The following is a 19,202-nucleotide window of genomic DNA, read 5'->3' as shown; positions in this document are numbered from 1 at the left end:
GAGATGTGGCTGCTGCACGGCACGATGTCCTCACGGCCAGACCCAGACCCCACCTCTCCTGCCCAGAGGAGGGGTGGGTGCCCCATCCCTGGAAACATTCAAGTTCAGGATGGACGTGATGGAGTTGAAGATGTCCCTGCTCATGGCAGGGAGGTTGGACTAGATGACTTTCAAAAGTCCCTTCCCTTTAGTGACATTCCAGTCCCCATCCTGGACCACCAGCATCTTCCTGCTGCCTCACAGAATCCCAGAACTGACTGGAAAAGCCCTTTAAGATCATGGAGTCCAACCATGAACCCAACACTGACAAGTCCCCTATGACTAACCCATGTCCCTCAGCACTATGTCTACACAACTCTTCAATCCCTCCAGGGATGGGGACTCCACCACTGCCCTGGGCAACCCCTTCCAATGCCTCAGAGCCCTTTCAGCAAAGAAATTCTTCCTCACATCCCATCTCAACTGCCCTTGGTGCAACTTGAGGCCATTTCCTCTTGTCCTGTCCCTTGGGCCTTGGTTGAACAGACCCACCCCCACCTCTCTCCACCCTCCTCCAAGGGACTTGCACAGAGCCAGAAGGTCTCCCCTCAGCCTCCTTTTCTCCAAGCTCCACAACCCCAGTTCCCTCAGCCACAAGGGAACTCAGCACACTTGTTCTCCAGACCCTTCCCCAGCTCCGTTGCCCTTCTCTGGACACGCTCCAGCACCTCCATGTCCTCCTTGGAGTGAGGGGCCCAAAACTGAACCCAGCACTCGAGGTGCAGCCTCACCAGTACCAGGGTGCTCCATCCTTCCCGTAGCTCAGGCTCCTCTTCAGTGGTCAGACACAGCTCCGGGTTGTAGTGACAAGAGTTAAGACGAGACAGTCAAAAAAAACAGAATGTGAAGTAATTTTTTTTTTTTATATACAGAATACAGGAAAGTTTCTGTAAAGTCTAAAACGTTACAATTACTATGTACAGTGGAACTAGCTGTTCTGCGGCGGGGAGGTGGCATATAAACAAAAGAGACAGACAGGTTACGACAAACGATCTGCTACAATAGACAATTTGAGGAACGTCATACCACATGTAGCACTGTACACAGCTTTAAAACATTGAAAAAAATGCCATCACTGATGTATTTACACAGAATCCAACACTTTTCCTTATTTTGAAATAAAAAATAGGATGGACACCAGGAAAAGAACTCATTTCTCACTGCCCATAATACACAGTAGCTACTTGTAGTGCAACCATAGCAGGGAGGGATGGGAAAAAAAATAACTGTGGGAAGAAGAGCGCTTCTTTACATTAAATAAAACAATGATATTGTATAGATTTGCTGTATGAAAACTGTATTTCTCTTTTAATATAAAACTATTGTCACTGGCACAAAATAGAACAAGTTTCTGATTATTTTACAACTGCATGGGAACTATCTGTCAGAGAGAGTCCTCGAGTCAGACAGCGGTCACCCCTCGCTCTGACACGTCCTGCTCTCACTGCAGTTTTCCTTTTAAAATGAAATGTATAGTACAAATATATGTGCAAATGCCCCTAAAACTTGAGCAAAAAAGAAAAATTAAAAAAAGTTAAAGGTTCTTCATTTCATGCAAACGGCGTGTGAACAGTCTCTGGGCCGACATAGAAAATCCCACCTCGGTCTGTACAGTTTTGCATTGCAAGAGTCTGAGGGTGTTTTTCCTTACTCCAAAGCTCTTTTCCTAAAATTCCTAAGGAACGGAGTTGGACCGCAGCACGGGCACCTGGTGGGGTTTCAGAGAAAGCTTCTCCTCCAAGTCCATGTCTTGTACTAAGGCAGTGTCCCCCTTGGGCTGTTTGGTCGCAAATTCAGTAATGCTGAAAACAAACTGCAGGCAGCCCAGCTTGATGTAACTGCCGTGGTGGAGCAGGGCTGTCCCCTCCCAGCCAGCCCCACTGCCCCCTATCAAGCTGGAGCTGCTGGCTTTGCAGTTACAGGGTTTCCGATGCTGCCCTTGCGCCTGTGAATTCATCACAGCGGCTTCTTCATGCGGCTCCTCTTCTTGTTTTCTGCTTTTATGTCGTTCTGGAAAATAATAATAATCATAAAAAAAAGCATGTGAGATTTGGGCAGGCGGGCAGCAGTTTGTTTTCATCAACAGGAGCTAATGCTGAGGTGCCTCAGGGGTAAGAGCAGCCATGAGGCATTCGTCTGCAGGCACTGGTTGATAAAAGGGAAACAGGGATCTCCCCACAGCCCTGGAGAGACAGAGGCATTTACACATCTATTTTGGCAGCCAAAAAAAAAATAGAGGAAGCCGATCAGATGGAGAGCAGGAATAAGCTGTGTGGGGATGGGATGACTGTAGCACAGCCCACATCGCTCGCTCACAATCTGGGAGGGGAGGACACGCATGGGGAAAGCCCTCAGTCCAGCTCTGAACACCAATTCATCAGCAGAGCCAGTGCCAGGGAGGGACCTGGAGCACCGGAGGCAGGAGTGGGGTGAAGAGCAGAGCACTCTGAGGCACTCCCCAAGCCCACAGAGTCTGGTGTAACCCAGGCTGAGGCCCCTGGAGAGGCTCTCCTTTTGCAAGAGGTGCATCAACCACTGCAGAACAAGGGGCACCAACATGGAATCGATTTGCACCTGCTCCTGTCCCCCTCTAACAGCTCCCTGTGGTGTTACACGTGAGGCTGGCGCTGCCCCAACACTCACTTATCACACTCTGCACTTTGGCAACAATACTGCTGGGAGGAGTGGGCGTCATCTTCTCTGAGAAGTCACACGAATACAGAACGTTGTCCACGGTCGTCCCATGCTCACTGTAATTCAACAGCTCGTAATGTTTCGTATTCTGGAAAAAAAAGGGAAGAAGAGGAAATCAAGATGACAAGTCAGAAGGGTTCCTGCCCATACATTCCTTTGGAGCACTGAAACACAACCCCTCCCTCCCTACTGCTACTGATGGTTAAATAAGAGCAGTTAAACACCCTCCAGCCTCAGAGACCGCCAACCTGACTCTCCTGCATGGCTCATGCTCACAGAACAGCCTCCCTTCCAGCAAGAGCTGCTTCCTGGTAGGCAAGGAGGGCCAAAGCAGCTTTGAAGATAAGTGGGTTTTACCTACTGCACTTGGACCAACAGATCTTTCAGAAACAGGGATTCAGGCTGACTCTCACAAAGCAAGCACACCACTTCAACAGGCACACTAGATGCAGACTTAGCCCAAGGCCTGTGCCTGGCAGGGAAGAGATGTGCTTTGGAAAGCAGACACAAGATGGCAAGAGGGATGCCAGCGTGCTGCAGCAGCCGCCAGATAGAGACAGTCTGGGATTTATGGGCCTTTTGCAGACACTGAAATGCCAGGAGCGTTACCGTGACATTGCAGCGTCACACAAGCGGCGTCACGCTCAACTGAGCTTTGCAGAGGATGTTGACAGAGTGGAGGATATTTCAGGTTAGCTCAGAGGAATCATCTGAGGGCTGAAGACCTTGTCTGTGTCCCCCAGGGACTACAGAGCTTTAATCAAGTTACAAAAACTCCCCATGCACAGGAGAGTAAATTTTCAAGTAACCTGGTAGGCACCAAGGCTAAGCACAAGGTGCCAATGGCCAGAGGCAGAAACAGCAGACAGAGCTAAGGAGGGGGAATTCTCCCTCTGGAGCAACCACAGCCACAGGAGGCCTGCTGGAGTGTGGAAGAAGTTCAGTGCCTAGAGCCTGATTTAGGATTGACCACTGTGAGGAGATGCTTCAACACAGATTTAAGGTCTGGATCCCATTACCGAGCGTGTTCTGTAGCTTGTAGTGCACTGGAGGAACGGCTGAAGCTGGCTGTGGGTTAATCCTGGATCCTGCTCAGTAGCTGGTTGACAAATGGTGATAGAAAAGACTCTATCTTGCTTCAAAGACTGTTTCCATGCTAAGAGACATCTCCAGCGGCGCTTTTATTGGCAGACTCACCAGTCTATTTACTTCAAGAACAAACTAATCTCTGGACTGTAGTTAAGGAGCAACTGCAGACCTCTGTTTATGCTGAGAGCATAACTGAAATTTTGGTTAAAGAAATTATTTATAGAGTACTGCAGATGGCACGAAGACTTTGCACCACCATCACACCTGAAAGCAAGAGACTCGGAGCAGTTCCCTGTTTTGTCCCAGATGAGGTTCAATGTCAACATGTAAAGTTGAGCTTTTATTAACAACGCAGCTGGATCAAAAAGTATCGAACCATTTCTATTATTATTATTATTTCTTTTTTCTTTCCCTAGACACCAGCAGTGACAGTGCTTCCTTGTGGTCAGTCTTTGTCCATAAGCAGTTAGCTCAGAGAAATCATGCTGGCAGAGCTCTGTGCTTCAGAAAAAAGGGTTTGACAGAAAACGCTGACGCAGCCTTCACTGGAGTGAAACCATTCACAGCCCTGGCTCTTACTTTGTAGTTGACAAAGGAGCACCACACAAAGACAACCTGCTGCCTGCATCTCCAGCTCCCACTGCCATACATGCCAAAAATAATAAATGAAAAAAAAAAAAACACCAAAAAACCAATCCCAAAGCCAAAAAACACACACTCAGGAACTCACCTCATCGTAGAATATGCAGGCATGTTTGCCAGACACATAGTTACAGTGACCATAGCTCGTAAGGCACACATCCATATCAGCTCCTGTCAAAAGGGATGACAAAACAGGCTCAGTTCATTTCAGAGAAAAAAAAAAACAACCCAAAAAACTGTCAGGCAGCATAGAACAACAGACAGAATTAAACTTCAATTAGCAGAACAACAGGGGAGCAACTGCCTTTGTCCCCGCTCCCAGGACTGCATGAATAATGCTGTGATAAGCCACAGAACAAAGTTTCAGTGGGGGAAGGGAAAGCTAGCAGCTCCATGAAGGTTGAAGAGCATTTCACAGTTGCTGGGTCTATCCAGAGCACCAGAAGAATCTAAACAAAAAGAAATGAAACCTGCAAGCAAACTATCTCTCTTCTCTCCATCAGTCAGGCATTAAATCTCCAGGACAGCCATTCTGCTCATTTTGATACCAGCCACGTTACAAAGGTACAACCCCACAAAGATTCATAGAATCACAGAATGGTTTGGGTTGGAAGGGACCTTAAAGCTCATCCAGTCCCAACCCCCCTGCCAGCAGCAGGGACACCTTCCACTAGATCAGGTTGCAGACAGGGAATTTCCACGTTTCTCGGTAGTGAAGTATCCCAGTACAAGCGGCCACAGTGGGTGTTTTCTTCGACATCCACTTGTCAAACACTTAGGGAGGATCAGAGAGAACCACCCTGATTCTGAAAGGTCAGGGCAGGAAAAAGCAACTCACCTGTCCCAATGTAGAGGGTTCGATAGCACATGTTGACTGCACCCCCTAAGCCCATCAGAGGATAGAACACCGCCCGGGCTTGCACTTCCTTTCTTTGCGCTGCAAGATAAAAAGAAATTACTTGAACAATGTTATCAGCTATGAAGGCTGCTTGACCCCAGTGTCCCTGGTGCTAGACTCTCCAGAAAGCACAAATCCTAAGGAAGATGCAGTCAGCTTTGGCCTAAACTCCATTTCCCAACCCTCTAGGAGCGTTTGTGAATTAAACATCTTTTTGCCAGTCATCAGAGAAAATTGCTCTCTCTGGTAGCCCACACAAGCCATGCAATTGGGGGAATGTTAATACCCAGTGTGCACAATGGAGCCACACTGAGGAAAACAGAAGGCTCCTACCACTAGTTCCTTTCTTAATCTCTTCCACTTTGGGTAATCAAAGAGCTGAGTCGTGCAGTCCAAGTGCCACTTAAAAAAAATTGGTGCTGGTGAATGTCACCAACTCAACAGCTGTGATTTCACTTCTAGTGAAGTTGTAGGAAAAACAGATGGGTTGAAGAGAGCTTGTCAAGGGACCAAGCCAGCTCCCAGGAGAGGATGATTTACCAAGTGGACTCCTTTACCCTCGGGTTGGTCCCTACATCATGCTCGACCATGGCTGCTCCAGGGCTGAGCCTCCAGAGCAGCTCCCTGGTAGCCAAGTTCAAATCACACATTCCCATCTGCCCACATGAACTAGACAGAACAGCATCTCCTGTGGAACAGGCAGCAACTCTGGTGAATCACACAGGCCTAGCCAGGATTTCAGCAGTTCTCTTTTGGGGATAAGCCCCTTATAAGCAAAGTTTAGGCCTATCCTGATACTACATCTGCATGAGAGTTTTATACCAAGAGTGTGAAATCAAAGAGCAGAACGTGAGGATTAGGAGAGATTGTTTGCAGAGCCACCTACGTCAAGAACACTGACCACACTGAGTGACATCACTGGACGTGCAGCACTCAACACAGCTGAAATGCACAGGTTCCCACTGCTGCCCAGTTACCCCACATAAGTCCTTTCAGCTGTCTGGCTCTGCTGGCTTATGAAAGGTTTTGGATCTAATTTCATCAGCAATGCTAAACAGTCAGCTGGATGCATCATTCCCACCCAAAAAGGGTGATGGGTTAAGACAGCATTGATCTGCCTTTTTGAAAGGCAGAGTGCTGAAGAATTTCCAGAACTCATCTGTTAGGAGCAGCACAGGAAGGCAGCTCCTATCACAGCCTGGTGCTGTGTCCCACAGACACGTTCAAAAGAAGACTGACAAAGCATTTGGAGAACGCTGTGATGCTACAGCAGCAAGCAAGCAGGCAAGCACTGTGTTTCAAAGAAGGTTACTGACTGCTAGCAGACTTCCAAAGATCTCAGCTTGGATATTTACCCCCAGGCCTAGCAGAAGGGGAACAGACAACTGCTCCCACAACAAGGCTGTCCAGTTAGTGCTTGAAAGCAGATTAAATGGACTGGCTGCATGCAGAGGAACATGAAGCCACCTTCCCCCTGCAGCTTTAGGTGTTAGCATGCCAGTATCAGTGGCCATCAACAAAGCCATGGCTGAACTCAGGAATCTGGAGACTTCTAACAGAAGTGCAAGTTGTTTTCCATTGTTTACATTAGTTGCATTTAGTGTTTCAGCTTGATAGTGACATTATTCTGAAGGGCAATGACAATGGCACAGATATATTCTGTGCCCCAGTTCTTCCCATTCGTAAGCTTGTCTCACAAGCAACTTCTCTAGAAAGAGAGAACAGGAATTCACATATTTCTCTTGCCCACCTCAAAGGTAAGGACAAAAAAAACCCCAACAACCCAGCAGTTGAACCTCACCATCTCTTGCTAATTCTAAGATGAATAAAACACAACTTCACTAAAGATTTCCAGCAGAAAACCAGAAGTTACTGAAAGTGTTTTCATTGCCATAATGTGTAAGTAATTAAGTAGAGGGACCTGAAGGAGTTTCTGGCTAGTGGATATCCAGAGTTGAGGGATGAGAGGGAAGAAATGTGAAAGGCAGCATCAGACAGATACCAGAAGAAGAGGGAGATCTCCTTCAATGAACAGGCAAGGGAGTGCCACAAAGCTACGGCTCAACATAAACCAACTATTCTAGGGCTGCTCTTACCTTCAATGTGGTTTCCCACAGGAGATTGCTGATGGGAACTGACACTGCTCGCTAGAGACTGAGCTTTGGAAGGAAAGAGCTGATGTATTCTCTGCAAGGCCAGAAACTTGATCAGCTGCTCATCCAGCATATTTATCTCAATCTCTGTTAATAAACAAAAAGCAATTAGTAAGTTATTCATGGAAAGGGTGCAATCTGAGCTGCAGTGGATTTAACTGTCCCACTTTCAAACCTGCCATTTGCTTCAGCAGCAAAGACTTGACAAATTTTGCAATATCAAGAATCTTACATGGAGGGGATCTATTACTTCATGTCATCTGCAAGCAGCGTGTGAGGAGAGTGCCAGCAATGGCCAGAGAGCTACAACTGAGGCAGCAAGTAGAAGTTTAAGGGAACAAGGACTGGTAAGTTGAAATCTGCTGTTTTGGCTCAGAATCAACAGGTCTGCAGAGATCTGTGGACATCAGAGATTGGGTCTTTCTTGTGAAGCTCCATTATTTAGTCAAAGTCTAACCCTGTATTACAGAGGAAAGCACTAACCACCATGGAAGCTGCTACAGGCTCGTTCTGGAGTCACGCACGCGCTTTTGTAGCGGGGTCAATTAAACCAAACAGGGCAATTCAGACAATATTATTAACAAGCTTTGAAGCAGATCTGTTGCTGATAGCTTTAAATATTTATATTTGTAAAGCCCTACAGAGGTCTGCTTTCTGGCAGCAAGCAGGCTGGCTAACCTCTTCTTGCAAGAGCTTTCTCCACATCGACAGTTAAAACAGCAAGCAGAAGAAGCAGAGCTAATAACAGCCTTTCCCGAGAGCAGAGACACAGCCTGGACTGGCTGAACAGTCAGGGTTCACCCAAGAAAAGAGGGTCACACTGGCAGTGCCAGAAAAGCTGTTCTTCAGATGTAGAAGTTGTCTCTGGCAACAGCCTTGCTATGCTACTGATGATTGCTGTTCAGCAAGCTCCTCCTGAAGTCACTCCACTAAGGTTTGGCATTTCTTGCCAAGCGTAACAAACAGAAAATAAAAAATGGGCCAGTCTAGGAGAAGACTGACAGAAGCAGAAATAAATCAGAAAATTAACTGACCCATTAGAGCATCACCACTCGGGTGACTGCTTGACTACAAGATCTATTGTTGCTGGACTTTACACCCGTTGGGAACAGCTCTGGACTGCAGCTAGCACCATAACATGGCAGAGCTGCAGGTTTCTGCGTGTGAATTCCACCTGGAAAGCCGCCCGTGCAACAGCTTTGTGATCTGCAACAGCTTTGTGATCGTTCCCCAGAAAAGCTTCAGGCAGAAACACTTCATCGGCCTTGCTGCCTTGGCAACACTACAATTAGGGAAGCATGTGACATATTTAGGGTAATGTATACCCAGCCCGGCCCTCACCTGACTGCAACCCTCTATCTCTAGAACTTTTCCTCAAGCAGAGACTGAATGCTCTAGGGAAGCAAACACGCAGGGCTAGTAGAGATTGATAACGAACTAAATACTCACCGCCATCCATAAATGCTTTCAGGGAACTGGTGAGGTCCAACATAGCTGCAGAGTTTGAAGTGAGTGATGAGGGTAGAGTTAAAGCGCTTCCTATGGATAAGGTGCTGGGACTGACCTTACCATCTACAGGGAAAGATGGTGCAGAGAAGATATGTCACTGTGACGTTCGTGAGACATGCACCCAGCCCTCAGGCTGCACTTTGCTTCCAAGCTGCTCGGAATGACTAATTTTGCTCATAGTCATGCTTTGAAAAAGGCCTGAATTAAGAGGCCATTAGCTTTCTTCTCCTCACAGAAGGACTTGTGTGTGCCTCCAACACAGAGCCGACTGCCGGCTTCTGCCTCTCCCCTCCAGTTGTTGGAGGAATTCTGGATTTATACGTTTAAGTTTCTACTCCCTGTGTGAAGCAGCAGCAATGACAGACTGTAAGTGATGTCCTACAGAGACTGGAAAGATGAGCACCAAGTCCCCAGGAGCTTAAAGAGCTTGCTCAACCTAGAGCCATCTGCCAAGTAGCTTGTCTAGGTGTGAACAGGCATAAGAAGTACAATTGCCACATCTTTATTTCTGCATGATTATGGCATGTACTTCATTGTACTTCATTGTCTAGTATGTGACAGTCATAACCAGATTTTATTATTTATAAAAATAAAAATCCTACTGCTTTGGCAGTGACCATGCAGCTGAAAAAGGCAATAGCAAATGCCAGGAAACTAAATCTCTTTAATGCACTGTTGATAGCAGAGCTTGAGTTAGTTTGCTTAGAAGTAGAACTACTACAGGCCTGAAATTTATAGGAAAAAAAAAGTAATGAATGATTTGTGGTTTTGTACTCAGCAACAAAATTGGCACACCACAATTTAAATTTGTTATAAATACACATATATGCATCATGTTAGCTGGAAAGTCTAAATATTTACACCTTTCCCAAGAGACACTGCATCAAAATGACGTTTTAATCTGCATTTTGTAGAACCTAAGCTTTGCACCAAAAGCAATGGTTTAGCATCTTAAGTAACTGCCAAATTATGTAGGGTTTGCAGCAGCCTCCAAACCACAAGCAAGAAGTTTTCTATAGTATGGCCTCATTTCCTCTACCAAAACTTCTCCCAGCCTTGCATTTCTAAGCAGGGCACAGTCAAACTAGCAGCCTCAGAGTAACCAAGTTTCCTCAGCAATAAGCAAGGAGGCCGAGTGCTCTGGGGACTGCTTCCAAACACGAGGTAGAGCTCAGAAGTTACTCATTAAGGAATTTTAAGAAGAATAATAAGAAGATATTGTCTCTGTTGCTTGCAATCACTAAATCTGAGCTATTCCACACAAGCCTGCCACTGAGCAGCTAGGAGCTGCAAGAGAATCACTAAATCTGAGCTATTCCACACAAGCCTCCTGAGCAGCTAGGAGCTGCAAGAGGAGTGACAGACAGCTCAGTTGCGTGTTTCTCAGCTGCTGCTTCCAACTCAACCTGCATAAAACGTTTAATAATCTGAGTGTCGAGCTGGTGCAGAGGAAGGGAGGAGGAGAATGCTTTGAGTGAAAGCTACTCTAGCAAAATTTGAGTTACAGGCAGTTACTCCGAGTTCCAACAGCTATCAACATCTTTGAGTTGATGTTTTTATACTGAAGGATGGGTATAGACACTTTAACAGCAGTTTTTGGGTACAACTCATGACAGAGATGGTGTATCCACTCTGTAACCACCCTGTATTAACAGACCAGCAGATACTAAACAGACTCCACCTTCCCAAGTCTGTGTTTCTCTAGGACTGTGCAGCTGAAGACTTCAAACACATCTGTGCTGGGGGACACAACCATCACCACAGCAGTTACCATGTACAGCGACCTTGGGATCAGATGCCAGGCGGCTGTTCTTGGGAGAAGGACTACCTTGCAGTCAGAGTGCTTTAAAACAAACGTAGTTTTAAGGCACCATCGCAAAGGCCAGTTGTTGAAACAGCAAGACAGCGGCCAACTGATTTCAAACCACTGTTGCTTTACAGAATTAAAGCACTGATCTGCTATCCTGCTTCTCAGGGCAGAGTTCCCCTCTCAGGTATAGGCAGCCAGCAAAAACACATCCCGTGGCTCCCATGAAGGTACCTGAGACAGAGGAGGCTTGAGAAATTTCTCTCTCATCTCTCCACAGAAAACCTAATTCCCAGTTAAACGAGGGCACACTGCTAGAGCCTTGAGGTTCAGAGTAACATTTAGCCTGAACATTTCCTCAGCCCCGGGGGGGCCAAGATCAGCCCTTTGGCACGTACCTGAAGGTGGTGCTGGTGAACAGAATCTGTTTGTGGACCCAACAGCAGAGATCCCATCTCCTGCAGCCTGGGGAGGGGTGAGAGCCCTCGTGGCAGTTAGAGGGGAGCCCATCGATCTCAGGTCTGCCGTCAGTGGTGGTCCTATCTGTGTCTGCACATTCTTTCTTTGCAAAGTGCTGGTGGTCTCCAGGCTGGCACAGGTGCTCGATATGGACGTAGGCATACTTGTAACCGGCACAGAACCCCTTTGTGCACAAGAAACGGGTCCTGCTACGTTCTCCGTTTTGACAATGGTTCCAATGGTGTGATTCAGAAGTCCACAAGTTGCTGGGGGCGTGAGGGGCCGAGGCCACGTTTGCCGATGAGACAAAACAGGTATTGTGTTACCAGACCCGATTAGTCTCTGGGAGTCAGTCAACTGTGCTGAAGATTCGGCCGAAACGCCGTAGAAATGAGGACCGTTCACTTTAACGTCAGAGGCTGTTGGCCCATTCGAAGTCCCGCAAGAAGACACCTTCTTGGATTTATCTATACAAGAGCTGCAGTTGACATCTTCCTGTGACAAAGTCTGCTGGGATTGCGAAGAGCTCAAGGAATTCTGGGTGGTAATCCCTGAGGTGCAGGATGACATGGAATAGAGGGAAGGTGTGGGTGCCTTGTCAGCTGCCTGGTAAGGGTTGGCGAGTGAGCCGTCTGCCACAATAACAGGCTTAATATCAGCCTTCTCTGTTTGTTCAGAGTCCCAAAGTGAAGTCATCTGCTTAGCAGATAAATGTTTCAATATGCTGCACTGGAGCGCAACAACACTACAGAGCCACTGGGAGGAAGAAAAAAGGGCAGGTTAGCTCCACAGGCAGACAGTGCTCCAAACCTCAGCACTTACTCCATCATTCACCCAGGCTGGAGAAATTCAGCTGCCTCACTGTGCTGTTGACCGCCCTGATGCAGCCTGGAACTACAGCATCTGCTCTGATGCTCATCTAGAATCAGGAGGAAACTTTGTCCAGATGTACTAAAGTTAAGTACTGTTTATCTTCATGCTGGGGACAGTACATGGAGGAGCTGAGATTAAAGGAGGGAGAAAGCAGCAGATGCACTTCCTCACCCCCAAACCTTTCCTTCTCTTCACTTGTTAAGTCTTGCAACTCTTCAGCTAGTTACACACACATCTTTCACTAAATACAGGCTTCTCTCCAAACACAATCCTCCAACTTACTCTGCAGCTTGCTGGGAAAGAAACGCTGCACTGCCTCACAGGGTGGGGAGTCACCTGCTAAAGCTGGGGTGGAAAGCACCTTTCCTTTTACACGAGGTAAAGGAAAACCAGAAGATTTATGTGGAGTTTTTAAGCTCCGTGGTGAACGTGCACCTGTCACACAGAAGAACCCAGCCTGAGTGAACAGAAGGATTCGGCTACACCATGGATTGCAACGCAACATGCCTTCGTGTTGTGGAATCTGGCAAGAAGTTTCATACAAGATTTAAACACTCATTTGATCTTGATTTAAAAGACTAATTCTATCAGCAATAAAAAGAAGCCCAGAAATGTGACATTAACATACAAATAAACGTGTCAGAGAGCAGTCTTGCATAATCAAAGGGGAAAGTATTTCCCCTCAGCCAGGAAATAAAAAATGACACCTAGACAGAAAGCCCTCTTAAAGCCAGATGACTTTCACCACTTCCCTGAAGTGTCAAATGAGGAGTTTTACATTTCACCTGGAAAGCCAAAATGAAGTTTTAATGGGCAAGGGTGTCAGAGACAAGACATGCTATTACCTTCAGACATGATTTTGAGACTGGTTTCCTAGACAACTGTTCTGATCACGACTGAAATGGAAGAGGATCTTTGTACCAAAGCAACTACAGACATAGAGTCCAAGCATTTGACTTCATTTACCTCCTGTTGTTCTGTCTGGCTGGCTAAGTGCTCAGTGTTCAAAAGGTGCTTCTGCAAGGGTTCCTCAGGGATCCCGTTACAGATCAGCTCGCCATCTCTAATTGCTGCAGGCGCAAGTAACGGGGGTGGAAGCCGGTACTGGGACTTTATAGCATCAGGAACCTACATCGTAGAGAGAGAAGATCACACATGAGAACAATTACTCAAGAATGGCTACTTAAAGTGCCTAACCAGCACTACGCTGTGTGTTTGCTGCTTTCTGACCCAAAGGAACCCTGCAGACAATACATTAGAAGTTTCAAGGACTGAGTACTTTAAATTGATGCAGCTACGCTGAAATTAATAGTTTTTATTCCCTTAGGTCAGGGATGACTTCAGCACAATGTGGTGGCTACAGCATAAAAGAAGTCATACAAAAAGGCCAAGTAAGAAGGGAAACCTTTGTGGCATTTTTCAGGCATTCTGGCAGCAAATGCTCTCCAGGGTGTAACACAGCAGCCCCAATTCTGACTGTAAGTCTACCTTCAGGAGGTTGTGTCTTGTACTTTCTATGCCTGTTGTAGATTTAAAGGCTTATTTTTTTTTCCCCCACCATTCCTTATGGTTGGTGGAAAAAGAGCTTCTTAAATCTTACACGTAAGTGAAAAGTAACTGCTGCCTTCCAGACCTCTCACCAACACATTCATTCAGACCCCACCCTCTTCCTCCTGCCCCGAAAGGCTATTCCTACAGGGCGTGCTGGTTTCCCTTCCTAACTAGAATACATACACAAGGATTTTCACCGACACCTACATGTTTACACATACCTTCAAACCTTTTCTCTTTACTGATTGAAGAACTCTGCGATTCGGAGGGTGTTTCTTATGGATTCGGTTTAAGAAATCCACTTTGACAACGTGCTGAGAGATGGTGTCCTGGAACCGGTCAAATACTCGGCACCGATTACTCAGGGTCAAGTTCTTCTGGTTCAGCTGGGTGATCAGATAATGTCACACAAGTTAGGGATCTAAGGGTCACTAACGTACCCTAAGACTTTCATAATGCCTCGTAGTGCTGGCAGTACAGCATCAGCTCAGCTTTAGACTGTTTGTTTCCTGCAGCACTAACCATTTCTGTTAAAAGGCACATTGCTGGAGATGAATACAAAAGCATTTAGAGGCTTACTAAGCAGCATCAATGCTCTCAAAAACAGTTTGTCTGGGCACAAGGCCTTTGTTTCAGCCCCCTGTTTCCTGAGTATTGAAGTCTCAAGTACACTGCTTTTCCACAAATGAAAACTCCCTCTTGGAATGAAAGTTTTTTGGGTTAAGCATGCAAAGAATTACTTCTCCTATTTGTAGCACTGTGCTGCTTTGTATCACCGTTCTGGAAGCTCATCTAGATCTTAAGGAGTCCAGTCTGAAAACTAGACAAGCTGTCAGTGAGCCACAATCTGAGCTGTCAGCTTCAGTTACAGGAAAGAGTTCCCCCATCTTTATATTTTATTGCAGATAACAGCATCAAATTCCTTTGGAGAGAGCACTGCTTGCAGCAGGAGCTTTACAAACGTTACAGGGAGCAGTGAGAGTTCAGAAGCTGCTTTACATTTGTTGTACTTTGTCCTTTAATGGACCTGCCAGGTTCCACTCCAGCATCCAGTTACCATACTGCGATCATAGTCCTGCTTACCACCACGTGTTCTATGTGATTTGGGCACATCCATCTACCAAGAGGCATGGCAGTAAGCGGTGGCTCCAGACAATCCATGTGGAACAGAAGTGGGCAATAATCACACTGAATTAGAGGTGCCACTCTGCAACTCCTGCAAAGAGAGCATCGTATCTTAATTCCCAAACAGAATATGGAGTATAAAATGAACACGCAGGCAAGCTCAGCTAAACATTTTAGCTTATCTTTCCCCACCAATTCCCCTACGCTATGTTACTTGCATCTAAAATTAAGCTTCTGATTTGTAACTTGATCTATAGGGACCTTCTGCAAGACCCACTCAAGGCAAAAGGACTTGCCCATGGACACGAAGGGTTTCTCAGTGCAAAAGAGATCCTTTAGCAGGAAGAGATGCCGTTGCTGGAAAGCTGCAAGCACCTGTCAGATTCATATAAACAACTTCTCAAGCTGACCCTGTGCACTAGTTCTGAGCGGCTTCGTTTAGAGCAAAATTGAGAGATCAAAAGGAAATGTCAGATTTCAGTTATTACAATTTTCCTCAGATGAATCTTGTGTGAAGTTGGGACATTTATTTCAACAAGATGTTCTCAGGACAAGTCTCAAACTCCAGGAAGCCACTACACACGATTGCTCAGGCTTTAAAGAAGACATCACTCTATGACAGTCATCAGCTGTTCTCCACAAAAGCCCACCTGAGTCTCCAGCCCACTTCCAGAAACTCACTCTGACTGCGTTCCTGAAATAAGGCTCTTCCTTTTCACTGACATTTTGAATTGGGATTTTTTATGCATTTATAAAAACCAGCAGTATTTTGTAGTGGTTTTCAGATTTACTATTTCAGCACAATATTACTGTTTGCCTTGGGCTTATATTTCTCTCAACAGATTTCTATTTCCTAAAGGCCATCTCCCCACATACTTGCTTCATGAACCCTAAACAAATATCTCTGTTTTCTAAACCACCATCACTTTAGCTTTTTTCTTCGTAGAAAAATAGTAGACAAGATGGCTCACTGTCTTCAGGCTACATTTTAAAACCTTTTACAGCCACCCAGGGTTGCAGAAGCCACACCTACACTTGCCATGGTTAAACATCTGTTATTTAGCAAAGATGATTATTCCCTCATTTGTTTACAGGATTGTAAGCAAGTAGTGAAGGAGAACGGAAGAGGGAACAGGTCATCCACTTTTTTCAGCAAGAACTTTGCTCCTCTGAAGGGTGCAGCTACACTGAACAGCTTTCCTGGAAGAATCAAGTACCTGTTGCATGTGAAGCAGACCTTCACCGGCAAAGGAACCAAACCATTGTGGTCTAACTCATGTTGTGCTTTCTTGACATTCTTTCCTGTGGTTTCTTCCTTTCTTCTCCTCTTACTAGTACCTGAAAGTAAATTTGAAAAGGCTTTGAGTTATCCACATAGCAGAGATTTGCTTTCTGGTAGATACACATAATCATCTCAGGCAGATGCAAACAGAAAAAGCAAAGAGAGCTGCTTAAGGAACCCTTATCAACCACTAAATCTAGCCTTAAATGACAGAGATTGGTTTTAAAGGCAGGCATATTTTACAATTCCATCATTTCACTTACATCCTCTACATTAAGTCATTACTTTGTTACTAGATTATCATAGTATAAATCAAGTATTTTGACAACTGGACTTTTTTTCTTCAGACTGATGATCTAGACTAAGGTGACAACAGCAAGCCTCTATCCCAGGTGCTAATGGAAGTGTAGCATGTAGTACCAGTGTCTCCACAGCTCACATTAGAGCGTCACTGGAGCCACAACTGCCAAGGAGCCAAGAGGGAAATGAGGCAAGATGGCAGCAGGATGCAACTGCAGATACCTTCATCAACACTCGACGAGCCATGGCTCACCTGGAAGTGCTGTGGTGCAGGTGAGTTCATTCGGCAACTGGAACTGCGTTGGGTTCCTTTCCATGGCAGCAGCAATAAGAAGCTCAAAGGGTCGCTTCAGCTGGGGCTGCCCACAGTCCATTTCTGCAATGGCAGAGTCATCATCCACGTCAATTATGTCCTCATCGACATCATTCTGCTCTGAGTTGGGGGTCTCGGTGCTGGCATTGGATGTGGGAGTGCCAGGCCGGCTCGCTCTCCTTTCCAAGATCCTGGCATGCGCATTAGCCCTGATGCTGCTGCTAGACCTGTCCAACAGGTCTGCGTCACTGGTGGGGGAGGTGGTCCTTTTCCCAGATTTGTCCACCAATCCATTTACCTGCCCCAGCTCTTTCTTCTGTTCTCGCTTCTGCACGACATGAATAGGCAGGCTTATCATGGAGGCCACAAACAAAAGCACATCAACCTTGACAAATATGCAATCGAAGACAAACAGCATCTGAAAAGCCACTTACTACAACTTCCCCCATGTAGTCATTAAAGCCTTGACCCAGCAAAACCAATTTGATTCCAGCTAATGTACAGGTGACAAAAGAGCTGAAGGGAACCAAGCATGGGGAAGAAAATTAGCATGTCTCTCTCCTTTCAGGATAGCCATATTTGAGTCCAGACCAGGAAATTTCACATAATCTAATCCTAAATAACTGACAAATCAGACAACTCTGTTTACTTTGCTAGCCCAACACTGAGAAACTCCACAGTAGATGCAGTCTATTAACCCTGGCACAGCATCCAAACCCATTACAGAATGAGAAGGTCAGCTTGAGAATACAAGCACAATGTACAAACAACACTCTGCTATCTCTTGACGACAGGAATCTTGAACAAGGTGGGCAGGGAGAACTGCAGCAGAGGAAAGTGATACGTTGCAATAACCATGAGACCCATTTTGCAACAGGAGGGGCTGCTGCATGGCCTAGTACTAGCAACTGTGCACTGCTCCAGTGCCTGACAGCAGCACCAATATGGATGAACCAACCTACTCCATCACTGAAATAGTCTGTAAAAGGAGCAAAGTGTTATCAGGCAATTTTTAATACAGAAAATTTGGGGAATTTTTTCTTCTTTTTCCTCTATTTTTAATTTATTTTATTATTATCTTTTAAATTTGTGACCTTCATTTTTACTGTTGGCAGATGGCTGAACAGTACCCTAGAAACACAACAAGGCAACCGCTTCAGGAACAAAAGGCTGAGAACACAGGTTTTTTTCCAATCTGTTTTGGGTGTCACTTCAAGAGAACAGTTGCTAGATAGTTTGGTGCTGTTTCTAAACCCTCTGCTACGCAGTCTTACGTAGTCACAGCAATAAGATGTTTACATTGTGCAAGACAGCTTCCTGGAGAAAGAGCATCAAGAAAAAAAAAAGGAAAAAAAAGAAAAAAAAAAGACAAGCCACAATCTTGCCCAATCATCTCCTCCCCATCCTGTTCAACAGCCCAGGAAATCATAACTCACTGTGATTTCACCCTCTGCTGATGTGCAACTGCTGTGAAGTCACACTTCTAAAAAACACACATTAACCAGAGTCACAGCCCTGATGCCAAAGTTGCATTAACGTGACTCCTGTTTTGCCCGTAGACAGCTCACCTCTTCAAGCATTCCCATTCCCTCTGTGCCTCAGCAATCCCTCCTTTCCAGAAGTGGGGGAGGGAAGGAAAACAGTTTAAAAGGCACAGCTTAACAAGAACACATCAGGCACTTCAGTTTAGGTTCCTAGTAGTGAAGTTAAAAATACCAGGTCTCATCAAGACCTCTGAGTTTTCTTTAAGCCTGTTCCTAACAAAGCCCTTTGCAACTCTGAGCACAAAGAGCAGCTCTGGTGGAACACAGGTACACATTAAGGGGAGAGGAAGGTATAAAAACACAGGGTTCACATTTCAAAGGGACAGTCAGAAGGGCAGGGATCACCATGTCTGTTAGAGAAGCTTTACCTTGCGGCGTACAGTGCAGCGGTGACACATCCACTCCCCCGGAGGCAGCATTTCCTCACTGAGCGGAGGGTTGCTACAAGAGAAACACAAAGCAACGCTTTACTGTTATTTCTGGAACGCCTCTTCTCACGTACAGAGTCAGGGCAGCTCTGCAGGTTCCACTCCCAGGCACTTCCTCCTTTTCTTTACAGTGATGCTCCCCGGCTTCGCTCCCCCGTATGTACATTCATCGAGACACCCCTAAGAAGCCAGTCGTCCATGACACCCATCTCATCTCCACCACGCAGCACGCTCCATGGTTTCAGAGGACAGGCTTGGAATTGAACAGCAAAGATAAATGGAAGATTCACTTGTGTGTAACACATCTAACTCCCTCCTAACACCAATGACTCCTTAAGTAACTTGATTACTCCATGTAAGACTACACAGATTCCTGTGCAGCAGGCACAGCTGTATATCTAGGCACCTCCATCCCTTGAATTTGCAGTGCAAGTCCAACTGAACAAGCTGCCATGAAGACTACCCACCACTTCCCATGTACTCCATCCCTGGGCAC

General features: G+C 45.9%; 1 protein-coding gene across 1 annotated transcript; it reads right to left on the bottom strand.

Moving 5' to 3' along the window:
• Nucleotides 1–1,063: 1,063 nt before the first annotated feature.
• Nucleotides 1,064–18,719, bottom strand: PHF12 (PHD finger protein 12; the record flags this gene model as incomplete). Its single annotated transcript, XM_010163188.2, has 13 exons — nucleotides 1,064–2,049; nucleotides 2,683–2,821; nucleotides 4,553–4,635; nucleotides 5,303–5,401; nucleotides 7,459–7,602; nucleotides 8,965–9,087; nucleotides 11,230–12,046; nucleotides 13,130–13,291; nucleotides 13,936–14,100; nucleotides 14,798–14,930; nucleotides 16,057–16,177; nucleotides 16,675–17,062; nucleotides 18,647–18,719. Coding segments are annotated over 13 exons (2,782 nt in total), but the record flags the coding sequence as incomplete, so codon positions are not given.
• Nucleotides 18,720–19,202: the final 483 nt, after the last annotated feature.

This window comes from Antrostomus carolinensis, unplaced genomic scaffold (assembly GCF_000700745.2).
Source record: "Antrostomus carolinensis isolate BGI_N321 unplaced genomic scaffold, ASM70074v2 scaffold26122, whole genome shotgun sequence".
Classification (NCBI taxonomy): Eukaryota; Metazoa; Chordata; class Aves; order Caprimulgiformes; family Caprimulgidae; genus Antrostomus; species Antrostomus carolinensis.
This window is presented reverse-complemented; position numbering and strand designations above follow the sequence as displayed.